The sequence below is a fragment of the Eptesicus fuscus genome, chromosome 9 (genome assembly GCF_027574615.1).
Source record: "Eptesicus fuscus isolate TK198812 chromosome 9, DD_ASM_mEF_20220401, whole genome shotgun sequence".
NCBI lineage: Eukaryota > Metazoa > Chordata > Mammalia > Chiroptera > Vespertilionidae > Eptesicus > Eptesicus fuscus.
The window spans coordinates 25,135,526-25,149,129 of NC_072481.1; the positions used below are offsets into that span (position 1 = coordinate 25,135,526).

General features: G+C 42.1%; 1 protein-coding gene across 4 annotated transcripts in view; it reads right to left on the reverse strand.

Moving 5' to 3' along the window:
- RHBDL2 (rhomboid like 2) overlaps positions 1-13,604 on the reverse strand; it is a 41,339-nt gene that overhangs the window by 12,411 nt on the left and 15,324 nt on the right. The window contains exons 1-4 of one of the 4 annotated variants that reach the window (XM_028160047.2): positions 12,857-12,915; positions 11,988-12,245; positions 11,356-11,504; positions 7,011-7,123 (exon numbers count right to left, since the gene is read on the reverse strand). In XM_028160047.2, the coding sequence (XP_028015848.2) occupies positions 7,011-7,123; positions 11,356-11,504; positions 11,988-12,227 (502 nt within the window). In that variant the 5' untranslated portion in view covers positions 12,228-12,245; positions 12,857-12,915. The other 3 variants (XM_054721582.1, XM_054721583.1, XM_008151162.3) reach the window with 3 other exon arrangements.

A 13,604-nucleotide genomic window follows, 5' to 3' on the forward strand; every position in this document is an offset into this window, starting at 1 on the left:
ATTTCAACTTTCTTTTGGCCTCTGGAAATGGTCTATAATATGACCTATGCTGTGTTTGAGGAAGGTGACCCAGGCAGCAGTGTGAAAGATAGACCAGAACAGTCAAGAAATACCTGCCAAGAAGCTGTTGCAAAAATAGGCAAGAATCTGAACAGGTTATTCATGTTTTCTCTCTTCTCTGCAACTGGGGCAGAGCTGATTCCACAGGTTGAAATCAAACTGTAGGGAAAAGGGGAGTGTAGATGCTGGAGCCAGGCAGGGCCTGACGTCACAAAAGGTCAGGGAAAAGGTGTATTCAGGAACTGAAGTAGAAGGTGGAAGAACAGGATCCACCTAAGTAGGAGGGAAGTAGGATGGGGAGATGTCAGTAAGCCTTGCAAGTCTATCTCATGACTGCTTCCTGTTCTCCATCCCCACTACTCTAGGACAGTGGTCGGCAAACTGCGGCTCGTGAGCCACATGCGGCTCACTGCGGTTTACCGCTCTGTTGACTAATGAGTTTGCCGACCACCGACCTAGACTCTCGATTCCAATAATTACGGGCTTTTGTTGTTCCTTGTGATTAAGCCCCTATCTAGGAGGCTGACAAAGTTTTGATTGGTAAAAAAACATTTCCAAGCATTGTCATGGGTCAGATTGTGTCCCCCGCAAAGATACATGGAAGTCCTAACGCCCAGCACCTCAGAATGTGACCTTATTTAGAGATATGATACGCCCTAGCCTGTTTGGCTCAGTGGGTAGAGGGTCTGCCTGCAGACCAAAGGTCCCGGGTCCCATTCCTGTCAAGGGTATGTGCCTTGGTTGCAGGCTCCTCCCTGGCCCCGGCCCTGGTTGGGGTTCATGCAGGAGGCAACCAATCTATGTGTTTCTCTCACATCGATGTTTCTCTCTGTCTTTCCCTCTCTCTTCCACTCTCCCTAAAAAATCCCATGGAGCCCTAACCGGTTTGGCTCAGTGGATAGAGCCTTGGTCTGCAGGCTGAAGAGTCCCAGGTTCAATTCCAATCAAGGGCATATGCCTGGGTTGTGGGCTTGATCCTACTGGGCGTGCAGGAGGCAGCCAATCAATGATTCTCATCATTGATGTTTCTATCTCTCTATCTCTTTCTCTCTAAAATCAATAAAAATATATTTTTTAAAATTTCAATGGAAAAATCTTCAGGTGAGGATTAACAAACAAACAAAAAATACAATTTTTGCAGATGTGATTAGTTACAATGAGGTCATATTGGAGTAGAGTGGACCCCTAAACCAATATGACTGTGTCTTTATAAGAAGGGACAGGGACACATGAAGGAAGAACACCACCTGACAACGGAGGCAGAGATTGAAGTGCTGCAGCAGCAAGACAAGAAATGCCAAGGACCAATGGCCACCACCAGAGCTAGAGAGAGAGGCAAGGACGGATTCTCTCCGACAGATATCAGAGCAGGGAGCATGGCCCTGTTCACACCTTGATTTCAGACTTCTACCTCCAAAACTGTGACGCTGCAGTTCTGTTTTAAGCCACCATTTGTGGTACTTTGTAATGACAGCCCTGAGAAACTAATACAACCACCCACTGCAATATAGGTATGTTTTACTTATTTATAAATTACATGTATAAATACTACTACACTAATATGGTTTTTTAAATATATTTTTATTGATTTCAGAGAGGAAGGGAGAGGGAAACAGAGATAAAAACATCAATGATGAGAGAGAATCATGCGTCCTGACCGGGAATCGAACTGTGCCTTCCTGGTTCATAGGCCAGTGTTCAGTCACTGAGCCATGTCAGCCGGGCACTTACATGGTTTTTTAAACACAAAAATCGAATTTTAAAGGATGTTACATATTGATTACATAATATTTTAAAATTATTTTTACTTCATTAATGGTATTTTAAAAAACTTATTGAGCCATAAAAAGACATAGGGAAACTTAAATACATTTTACTAAGTGAAAGAAGCCAATATGAAAAGGCCACATACTATATGATTCCAACTATATGACATTCTTTTTTATGTTTTTTATATTTTTATTGATTTTTTACAGAGAGGAAGGGAGAGGGATATAGAGTCAGAAACATCGATGGGAGAGAAACATCTATCAGCTGCCTCCTGCACACCTCCTACTGGGGATGTGCCCGCAACCAAGGTACATGCCCTTGACCTGAATCAAACCTGGGACCTTTCAGTCTGCAGGCTGACGCTCTATCCACTGAGCCAAACCAGTTAGGGCCATATGACATTCTTGATAAGGCAACACTATGGAGACAGTAAAGACAGTAAACAAACCAGTGGTTGCCAGGAGTTGTGGGTGGGGAAAGGATGAATAGGTAGAGCACAGATTTTAGGGCAGTGAAAATACTCTGGGCGATACTGGGATGGATACATGTCAACATTTGTCCAAAACCACAGAATGTACCACAACAAGAGTGAACTCTACTTTTATGGACTTGGGTGATTATGTTGTGTCAATGTAAGTTCATCAATTATAAGGAACTAGAGGCCCAGTGCACAAATTCGTGCACCAGTGGGGTCCCTTGGCCTGGTCTGCAGGATCGGACTGAAACCAGCTCTCCGACATCCCCTGAGGCATCCCAGATTGCTAGAGGGTGCAGGCCAGGCCAAGGGACCCCACTGGGGAGAGACAGGAGAGGTTGGCCAGCCAGGGAGGGACCGCAGGCGGGCTACAGGATGTGTCCCACCCGTCTCGCTCAGTCAGTCCCGATCAGCCAGACCCCAGCAGCAAGCTAACCTACCAGTCGGAGCATCTGCCCCCTGGTATTCAGTGCACATCATAACGACTGGTCAACCGGTTGACTATCTGCCCCCAGGTGGTCAGTGCACGTCATAGCAAGCAGTTGAGCAGCCTTAGCATAGCATTAGCATATTACGCTTTGATTGGTTGAACGGCCAATCGGTCGACCAGACACTTAGCCTATTAGGCTTTTATTATATAGGATGTACCACTCGGGGAAATGTTGATAATGGAGGAAGCTATGCATGTGTATAAGGGACAGGGTGTTTGGGAAATCTTTGTAGCTTCCTCTCAATTTTGCTGTGAACCTAAAACTGCTCTAAAACATTTCATTAGCCCAGCTGGCATGGCTCGGTGGTTGAGCATCAACCTATGAACCAGGAGGTCACAGTTCAATTCCCAGTCAGGGAACATGCTTGGGTTGTGGGCTCAATCCCCAGTGTGTGGCATGCTGGATGGAGCAGATCAATGATTCTCATCATTGATGTTTCTATCTCTCTATCCCTCTCCCTTCCTTTCTGAAATCAATAAAAAATATACATTTTTTAAAATGTCTTTAATTTTTAAAAATGTTTCAATGAAGTTATTAAATAAGCTTCGCTATTTTTTTAAATCCTGGTTAAATATCATGACACAGAAATACAGATACAGTAGCCACCCCCCCCCCTTATGTATGATTTCACTTTCCACAGTTTCAGTTACCCACAGTTCAAAAATGTTAAATGGAAAATTCCAGAAATAAACAGTTCTTAAGTTTTGAATCAAGTTCCATTCTGGGTAACATGATGAAATCTCATGCCATTCTGCTCCATCCAGCCCAGAATGTGAATCATGCCTTTATCCAGGGTATCCACACTGTACATACAGTACAATATATTTTGAAAGAGACCACGTTCTCATAACTTTTATTACAGGACATTGTTATAGTTCTATTTCATTATTAGTTATTGTTATTAAGCTCTTACTGTGCCTAATTTATAAGTTAAAGTTTATCATAGGTATGTATGTATAGAAAAAAACAGTACATATAGGGTTTGGTACTATCCACTATTTTAGGCATCCACTGGGGATCTTGGAACATTTTCCCTGTGATTAAGGGAGGGGGGGGCATACATATACTTCTAAATTCAGATATTTTTCTATAGAAATTTTCTCTTAATCACTGCCATAGCCAAAATATAACTTTTTTAAAAAAATGACGTGTAATTTAAAATGGAAGAATTGCATCATTGGCTGAGCTTCAATTATGCAAAAATTTTGTTGTAATTTTGGCTATTAATTCCCACTTTCCCTAATGTCAGTCATTAGTTCTTGCAAACTAGTAAGTGTTTTAATAAATAAGCTTAAAATGCACTAAAACTCTTTACTGAAAAATGTTAAAACAGACTAGGAAATTGTTTCCTAGCTTTTTAAATGTGAATTTGTAAGAGTTGTTGCATAATTTTCAGAAGCAAAATCGCATAAATATCGAGCGATTTCCAATGACCAGTTTTCAAAATTCCCTTTCATAGCACAACTATTTTTGGAAAAGCAGTTACATTCTTATCCCTTAGGAGAAAAATGATATTAATATCATCAAAGGGACACGTTTGGTGTTTGTTTTTTCAACATCTGTTAGTAGCTTACTACTATAAGCCTTTTATTATCACAGGGGGGACAAAAAGCCAGCAAATTAAATACCCGTCTTTTTTTAAAAGTAAAATACAAACACTAATTTTTTAAATGAGAATAAAATGAGAGGAATCACTCTAACTGATTTCAAGACTTATATATAGCAGCAGTGGTACTGAGTATGTGGAGGGATAGACACATTGATCAGTGGTACAAAAAGGAGAACCCAGAAACAGTCACACACAACTCCAGCCAACTGATTTTTGACAAAGGTGCGAAAGCCATTCAATGAAGGAAGAATAATCGTTCAACAGGTTGTTCTGGAGCAATTGGATATCCATATACAAATAAACAAACAGAAAGGACCTCAATCTAAACCTCACAATTTATATAAAAATTAACAAACTCAAATAGATCACATATTTAAATGTAAAACATAAAACTATAACTTTAGAAGATAACATAGGAGAAAATATTCAAGACCTAGGGCTCAGTAAAGAGTTCTCAGCCATAACACCAAAAGAACGATTCATAAACCAGAAAAATTGTTAAATTGGACTTAATCAATATTGAAAACTTTTGCTCTGTGAGAGACTCCTTATGTTAAGACAAAAGACAAGTTACAAACTGAGAGAAAATACCTGTAAACTACATATTCAATAAAGGACTAGGATCTAGACTATATAAAGAACTCTAAAAATTCAACAGGAAAAAAATATCTAATTAGAAAACGAGCAAAAGACACAAACAGACAATTTACTAAAGAGGAGATATAAATGGCAAATAAGTATATGAAAAGATGTTCAGCTTCACTAGCCACTAGAGAAATACTAATTAAGACTATGAAGAGATATCACTACAGTCTTATGAGCACAGCCAAAATAAAAAATAGTAACAACACTGAATTCATGGAAGAATGTGGAAAACTGAATCACTTATACAATTCTGGGAGAAATATAAAATGGAATAGCCATTCTGGAAAACATGTTGGCTGGTTCTTACAAAACTAAATATGCAACTGCCATGCAACCCAGCATCTGTGCTCTTGGACATTTATCTTAGAGAAATGAAAACTCATGTTCACAAAACCCTGTACTTATGTTCACAAAACCTGTCCACAAATGTATAACAGCTTTATTTGTAATGGTCCAAAACTGGGAACAATCCAGATATCATCCAGTGACTGAAGGGTGGGTGGTGGACTACTATTCAGCAATAAAAATGAATGAACTATTAATACATCCAACAACCTACATGAATCTCCAGAGAATTATGCTGAGTAAAGAAGGCCAATCCCAAAAGGCTACCTATCATATTTTTCCATTTATGTAACATTCTTGAAATGAGAAAATTATACAGGGGTGGACAAAAGCAGGTTTAGTTTTGAGTACATGAAATAGTTTATTCTTGTATTTTTATTTATTACTTATACTAGAGGCTCAGTGCATGAATTCATGCATGGGTGGGGTCCGGCAGGCCCGCCCCAATGGGGGCCCATTGGACTGGGCCAGCAGGGAGGAGGGGCCACAGGCGGTTGGCCGGCCAGCCTTGCCCCCAATCTGCATGGGAGGGGCCCATTGGGGGCGGGACTGGCCAGGGGGAGGGGCCTTGGGCGGTTGGCGGCCAGCTCCACCCCCGATCAGGGTGTTGGGGACTGATCAGGGCCGGGCCGGCTGGAGCAGGGAAGGGGGGTCGCCACACCAATCGGGGCCCGGATCAGGCTGGTTGGCTGCCACAGTATGCGTCATAGCCACCGGTCATTCTGGTCATTTCGCCATTCCAGTTGCTGGGCTTTTATATATATAGATTATTTATTTGTATTACAACTGTAAACCTACTTTTGCCCACCTCTGTAGAAATAGAGAATAGATTCATGGTTGCCAGGGATAAAGGAGGGTGTCAAGTGGGAGGGAAGAGAGTATAGCTTATGGTATTGGAAATGTTTTGTACCTTGACTCTTATCAGTGTGGACATCCTGATGGTGGTACTGTACTATAGTTTTGCAAGCTGTTACCCATTGCGGGTAGCTGGTTAAATGGTACATGGACCTCTGGGTTTTTATTTCTTACACTAAAGCATAAATCAATACCTCAGAATGAAAAGCTTATTTTTTAAAAAGTTTCCAACAAATAAAAAATGGATGAATGGGAGTTCTAATATTTTCTGCCCACACCATAATGAATCATCTTGGGCACACACACAATTTTAGAAGTCACTGCTGTATGCTGCTAGTACCTACTCTGTCCTTAGACCCCTTTATTCTCTACATTCTCTTGAAGTTACCTTTCTCAAATGCAAATCTGATCATGGTACTTCCCAAAATCTTTACAGGAGCACATAAGGGCCCTCCTGATCTGGCTGTAGGCCTTTACCCAGTGTATGCACCTGGGCATCAATCTATTCAAAGTTTCCAAACGTGCAAAACCCTGTCTGTGCGATACCTGAGGGCACTCACAATGACATTTCTATGTGATTATCTTATCTCTACTGTCTCTAATTGACTTATCTCCAGTGCTATCAGGTTTCCTAGCACTTATTAGGAGTAGAATACATCTTAATTAAAAAGCCCATTATCAAAGTTGATTACCTTTATTTTGTTTATAACCTCCTGAGAGTCCGGAGGTGTTGATTTCTTGTTGCCCTGAGAACACTAACCTGCAATCACTCCTGCCAGGTACACCAGCCCCACTCGGAGGCCTTTATGGACCATTTCCAAGGGAATACCCAAAACGAGCTGCATAATAAGATTCCCCAAGATGTGCTGAACTCTGCAGAGACAAACACATTTGTCAAATATTATGACTGAGACAGGCAGTTATTTCCTTGGGAGATAAATAGGCATTGAGGTGGTGTTTCCCGTTAAAGACTTGCTTAACTCAAATTCCAAATTCTAATTTTTTTAGCAGGTAAAAGGGCATTTTAGAAGTATACATTTATTTTATAAGGTCTGTTTTATTATAACAATAAAGCTGTTATAATAAGAGCAATAAGGCTGGCCTAAAGAACATGAACTTGAAATTAGGTTTAGATGACAATTGCCAACTTAGGTCAGCTCAGCATCTGATTTTGTTTCACTTGCACAGTATGGAGGAAATCCTAATTCATTCATATTAAGGTTAAATTTCAGTAGGTTGTTAAGCAATGTGTCTTGCAATCTCAGTATATTCTTTAATAAAACAGAGCTGGCAAAAGGAACTTCATTCCCAGGTCTACACTAAAAAGGTTTCTTTTTAAAGCTAACGAGACCCTAGCTAGTTTGGCTCAGTGAATAGAGTGCCAGCCTGCTGACTGAAGGGTCCCAGGTTCGATTCCAGTCAAGGGCATATGCCTGGGCTGCAGGCTCGGTCCCCAGAAGGGGACATGTAAGAGGCAGCAATCAATGACTCTGTCTCATCATTGATGTTTCTATCTCTCTCTCCCTCTCCCTTCCTCTCTAAAATTAATAAAAATAAAAGCTAACCAGAATAGGGGGGAAAAGTTTACCTAGCTAAAGTTGGTATCTCCCATGTACCACAATTTGGCAGAACACATTAGAGTACAGGTTTTTTCATATTATAGTTTTTAAATAGGTAAAAATGTTTTTAAATACATTTCATATCATTTTGCTTGTCAAACCCCACAAGCATCTCTGGATAATCTCTGAATGTAATTTGATAAATTCCCATATTAGTGTAATCATCAATTTAGTCAATTTAGTTGTTATGTAGCACAATGCCTTTTTTTTTTTCCCCAAAGATTTCAGATTAAAGCAAGAAGCAAAAAAAAAAAAAAAAAAGATATTGGATCTTCCACAAAGTGCAACAGCTTTTGCATTAGTTTTAGGGAGTGTGTTTTACATTATAATTTACTTAACAAAAATCCATTAGACCATTGAAGAGGTTCTCTGGGCATATCTGGCAGAACAGAAAACTTACCTTTATGGCCACAAGCACACCCAGCTGCAACCATCACTGTCCAAGCCATCTTCAAAGACATATGAGAGGTAACATAGCTCAGCACAGAACTGTCTAGCAATAGCAGTTACACTAGCCTTATGGAGACCTCAGACATAAAGGAGATTTGGAAGTATATGCACTTTGTGAATCTGAACAAGGTCAAAGAAAGCCATACCATCCTGTCCTCTGGCAGCAGCTAGAAGATAAGATGACCAATAACGCAAAGACCCCAATGAATCACCCCAAGTACTCTTTCTTCTGCTCAACATCGAGAGTAGAAGTGGCAGAAAGATGAGATCTTGTCATATTCCCAAAATAGAAATATTAATTTTTTTAAATCCTCACCCAAGGATATTTTTCCATTTATTTTTAGAGAGAGGGAAAGACAGAGAGAAACATCTATGTGAGAGAAGCACATCAATTGGTTGCCTCCTGCATGAGCCCTGACCAGGGCCTGGGCTGGGGAGGAGCCTGCAAACGAGGTATGTGCCCTGGACCAGAATCAAACCCACGACCCTTTGGTCTGCAGGCCGACGCTCTATCCACTGAGCCAAACCAGCTAGGATGAAATATTAATTTTTTATTCCAAATTTTATCCACCTTCAAGGCCCAACTAGGATCTATGTCATGTATGAAGCCATCCCCATTCTGATCTTTCCCTCTTTCCGTTTATATTACTGTAGTTTACCCAACACTCATTCCCTATCCCTTCTCTACCTTCTCTACTGAGGCTGAAAGAGCTATTGTTGACTTTCCCAACCTCTCTCTTTAAAAAAAAATATTTTTTTTTATTGATTTTTTACAGAGAGGAAGGGAGAGGGAGAGTCAGAAACATCGATGAGAGAGAAATATCAATCAGCTGCCTCCTGCACACCCCCTACTGGGGATGTGCCTGCAACCAAGGTACATGCCCTTGAGCGGAATCGAACCTGGGATCCTTGAGTCCGCAGGCCGATGCTCTATCCACTGAGCCAAACCGGTTAGGGCTTTCCCAGCCTCTCGTAGGTAGGGACACATAACTCTGGTCAGTGAGATGCAAGTAAAAGCAGCACAGCCAGGAGACTTAAGAGCGCTTCTGTCTTGAAAAAAGGGATGATTTCACCAGTACCTGGTGTTACCTCTTCCCCCTTCCTGCTTTGAACACACACTACAGTAGTTAACTTGCAACCATGAGAGAAAGACCAAGGAAAAAGCAGAGGTGCCAGCACAGGACCTAGTGTCCTGGCTTCATTAAACTGATGAACCAACCACCTACCTCTGAGCTTTTTATATGGGAAAACATTGGCCTCCATTTATTGAAGTCCCTGTTAGATTATTGTTGTTACTTACATATGAAAGCATTTAGGCAACCCCATATGTTACATGTCCTACACAGCCTTGTAAATTCTTTTTGAATGGTTAGTATGTGTCAGGCACTATAAAAATTGTTATAACCATTGTCTGATTTAATCACAGCAACCTTATGAGGTAGGTACTGTTACCCCATTTTACAGATGTGGAAACTGAGATGCAAAGAGATTAAGTAACTACTATATACTATAATTCTACACTGCCTTGCATTATCAGTTAACTGCTTCCTTGTCATTTTAAAGTTATTGAGTGCAGAAGCCACATATGCTCAGAACATACTTGTTAAATGAAAAACCAAAGTGTGAAAGTGTCCACAAAAACTGAGCAGTTGATGATTTTGTCCCTGACTTGTCAAGTCTCTGAGCCCTGTGTCCTGCCATGGATGCCTATTTGGCCAAAGGCCAGAGTCTTCCTTCAAGGTTCAGGGCTATGTAGGTCTCTTAGACAAAGCTGGCCTCATCTGTAACCCCAGGAGTCCACCAGAGGTGGGGCCAGCAGCACGCGGTTCAGTTCACCATGTCTGCAGTGGACATGGTGAATTGTGGATTCTGAGTGGGGTCATAGAAGGCTATTAGCACTTAAGAAACTATAAGCAGGAGGGTGGGCCGGCGGGAGACTTGTGGGGAAGAGATCAACCAAAGAACTTGTATGCATGTAGGCATAACCAATGGACACAGACAATGGGGTGGGGAGGTGAAGGCCAGGACTGGGGGGTGGGGGCAGGCTGGGAGAGGACAACGGGGGGCAGGGGAGAGGGAAGAGGACATATGTAATACTTATAATAATAAAGAATTTTTTAAAAAGAAACTATAAGCAAAACTAAACGCCAGGCACTGCAGCTCCTGTGGCTTATATTATTCCAGGTGGATAACAGTATTATACATTCATCAGTGTCCATGAATTATTTTTTTAAGCGTGTGGTGGAGCAGAAAAAGTGGGAGGGATGCTTCATATTCTAAAGGGAACATTCAACAACATCAACCAGGGGAACATAATTTTGGTTTGGTAATGATTTGATCTCATTAATATTCCTATATACATACCAATATTAGGCAGTTACAATGTAATATAAAGTACAATGGACCTGCAGTTAGCACTAATGGGTTGAGGTCCTAGCTCTACAACTTAGCTGTGTGACAAGGAGCAAGTGACCCTAACTCTCAGCCTCAAACATAAAACAGTGGGAGTAACACCTGCCTCCTAGGGGTACTGTGATGATCATGCAAGATTATGGACATGAAAGTGCCTTATCCTATATAATAAAACCCTAATATGCAAATCAACCAAACAGCAGAACAACCAGCGGAATGGAATGACCACCAAGGAGCAGACGCTCAACACAGGAGCTGCCTCCTGGTGGTCAGTTTGCTCCCACAGGGGGAGCGCCGCTCAGCCAGAAGCAGGGTGGTGGCGGCAGCTTCTTCTGCCTCTGCAGAAGCACTAAGGAACAGCGAGCCGAGCGGTAAGGAGCAGCAAGCAGGCAGGCGGTAAGGAGCGAGGGGTCCCGGACTGTGAGAGGGATCAGGACTGTGAGAGGAAAGTCTAACTGCTGGCTTAGGCCCAATCCCCGGGGGGGTCCTGGACTGGGAGAGGGCACAGGCCGGGCTGAGAGACACCCCCCCCCCGTGCACAAATTTTGTGCACCAGGCCTCTAGTCAGTAATAAAGCTCTGAACAAATGTTAGGGGTTGCAGTGACTTAACTATCATTCCTTACCCAGCATGTACCAGCATGTATGAGATAAACCTCCAGGCCTCCTCCCTCTTCTTAGGATTGTAGATGAATGGACTCTCCAAGATGCCCGTGTCCAAGGTGATCCACTGTTTCTGAGGCTTCCACACAGCATAGTAAATAAACACTGCCAGCTGTCAGGGAGGGGCAGACATGAATGCTAACCACACCTTCCACCGAGGCCCCATTAAAGCCCATGGCACCACCTTTGTTTCCAATGGTTAGCTCTCCCGTTGGCCGCTTCATACCATGTGCTCACAAGATGACAGGAATCAAATTTTCCTGCTGTGTGTCTGACCATTTAAATGTGGTCTTATCCTACTTCCTCCACCAACTGAAATGAAATGCAGCCACTGAAATTGTAGTCACTGCTGGGCAGGGACCTTGTTTGAGAAATAAAGCTCAATGCTTGGCTGGAAGTGACTAGGAAACATAGGAAAAGCCCGGGAAGCGGGGTGGGGAGGGTGAGGTTGTGTTCCGTGTGTGCTGTACTTGCCACCACCTCACTCCCTTCTTACATGCTTTCTCGTCTCTGATCTATGTCTAACCTAAGCCCCCAGTGTGTCTGCAGCTCCCCAGTGGCACGTGCACTAGTGCCCACCACCCGACGTATTTACCTCAGCCAGGCTGATGGAGATGATGAACACAGGGGGTGGGAGGCAGTTAGCTCTCTCCAAGTATGTTCTTCGGGCATGTTCAGGAAGCATCCAATTTGAGACAATCTTGTGGACCTTCTTATTCTTGAAGGGATCTTGACCTTCCCCATCCTCTCTCATTTTCTTTTCTTCCTCCAGCTCTTCTTCCATGTCTCTATACACATTCACATCCTCCATCTGCAAATCCTGAGCAGCAGCCATCGGGGGTCCTACCTACACCTGAAAGGGACATCAATGTCAGGGAAAACAGATGACTCTATAGTCTTAAGGCGACACTACTTTGTATACTCCTTCCTTCCCCTCTGCCTTGGACTTTCAAGTCGACCATTAGCTTTGCCCTGAGGGTAATGTGTCTCAGGGCTCCAGTCATGCACAGTATATAACTGACCTCAGTTTTGTCTAGTTTAACTGAGCAATCTCCTTTCCCCTTTTAGTTTCATCTTGCTTTTGTTCTCAGGTTTCTGATTCAGAATCAAAAGTCATTTAATGAATATCAACTGGGTATCAGGCACAATGTTGGGGACTATCACATCTATTAACCACACATGTTAAAGCATTTTAAAAATAAGTTCAATTAGGGATGATTCACATTGTACTAACAAGTTCCATTGTAAATTTAAGCACCATACATGATCACATTATGAGGAAATAAAATTCTACATTGTTAACAATACAACTGTATATCTATAAAAGGAGCTAGAAAAATGAGAATTACATTCCCTCCTCCCCAATTTTCTCTTCAGATTTCCAAACTTTCCAGACATTTCACAACTTCAAGCCCACCATTTTAGGTATTTCACTGAGATATATTTCCTGGACTGCAAAGATACCTGACCCATTCAGTTTCGCCAAGACTCGGTGTGTGTCTGCCTTCTTCCTTGGCATCTACAGTAAAGGGACCTGCTGTATTGTTCTAGCTAATTTAGGCTCTAGCAACAGGTGAGCGCATTGGTAGTGATTGCAACATTTTGTTTTTGCCTGTCTTCTCAGTCAATCACTATCACGCTCTGACTTTCATACCTGTCTGTGCCTGCTCCCCGAGAACAGGAGCACCCTGCTTCATCTTATCTCCAACATCTGGGTGCTCACAGGTGCTGCTTCCTGTCATGCTGTCCTTCCCACTCCTGTTTACCTTCTGCTCCCACACCTGAATTTCTCAGCACAATTCACCACCCTGGAAACATGGCTAATCAGGTTGGCAACAATGAAAAAGACGGATCCATTCATCACACACATACGCCCAGGGGGATCACTTTGTAAATTATATAAATGTCTAAACACTATGTTGTATGCCCAAAGCAAATACAAAACAGTAATGAGTGTCAGCTGTAGTTGAAAATAAAAATAAGATTTAAAAATATGAAATCAGCCTGGCTGATGAAATAAAGTCTTATATGAAATAGCTCAGTGGTTGAGCATTAACCCATGAACCAAGAGGTCACCAGTTCAATTCCCAGTCAGGACATGCAGGAGGTAGTTAATGTTTCTATCTCTATCTCTCTCCCTTCCTTTCTCTCTTTTTATTTTTATTGTTTATTACAAATAGTAGTACATATGTCTCCTTTTTTCCCCTCCATT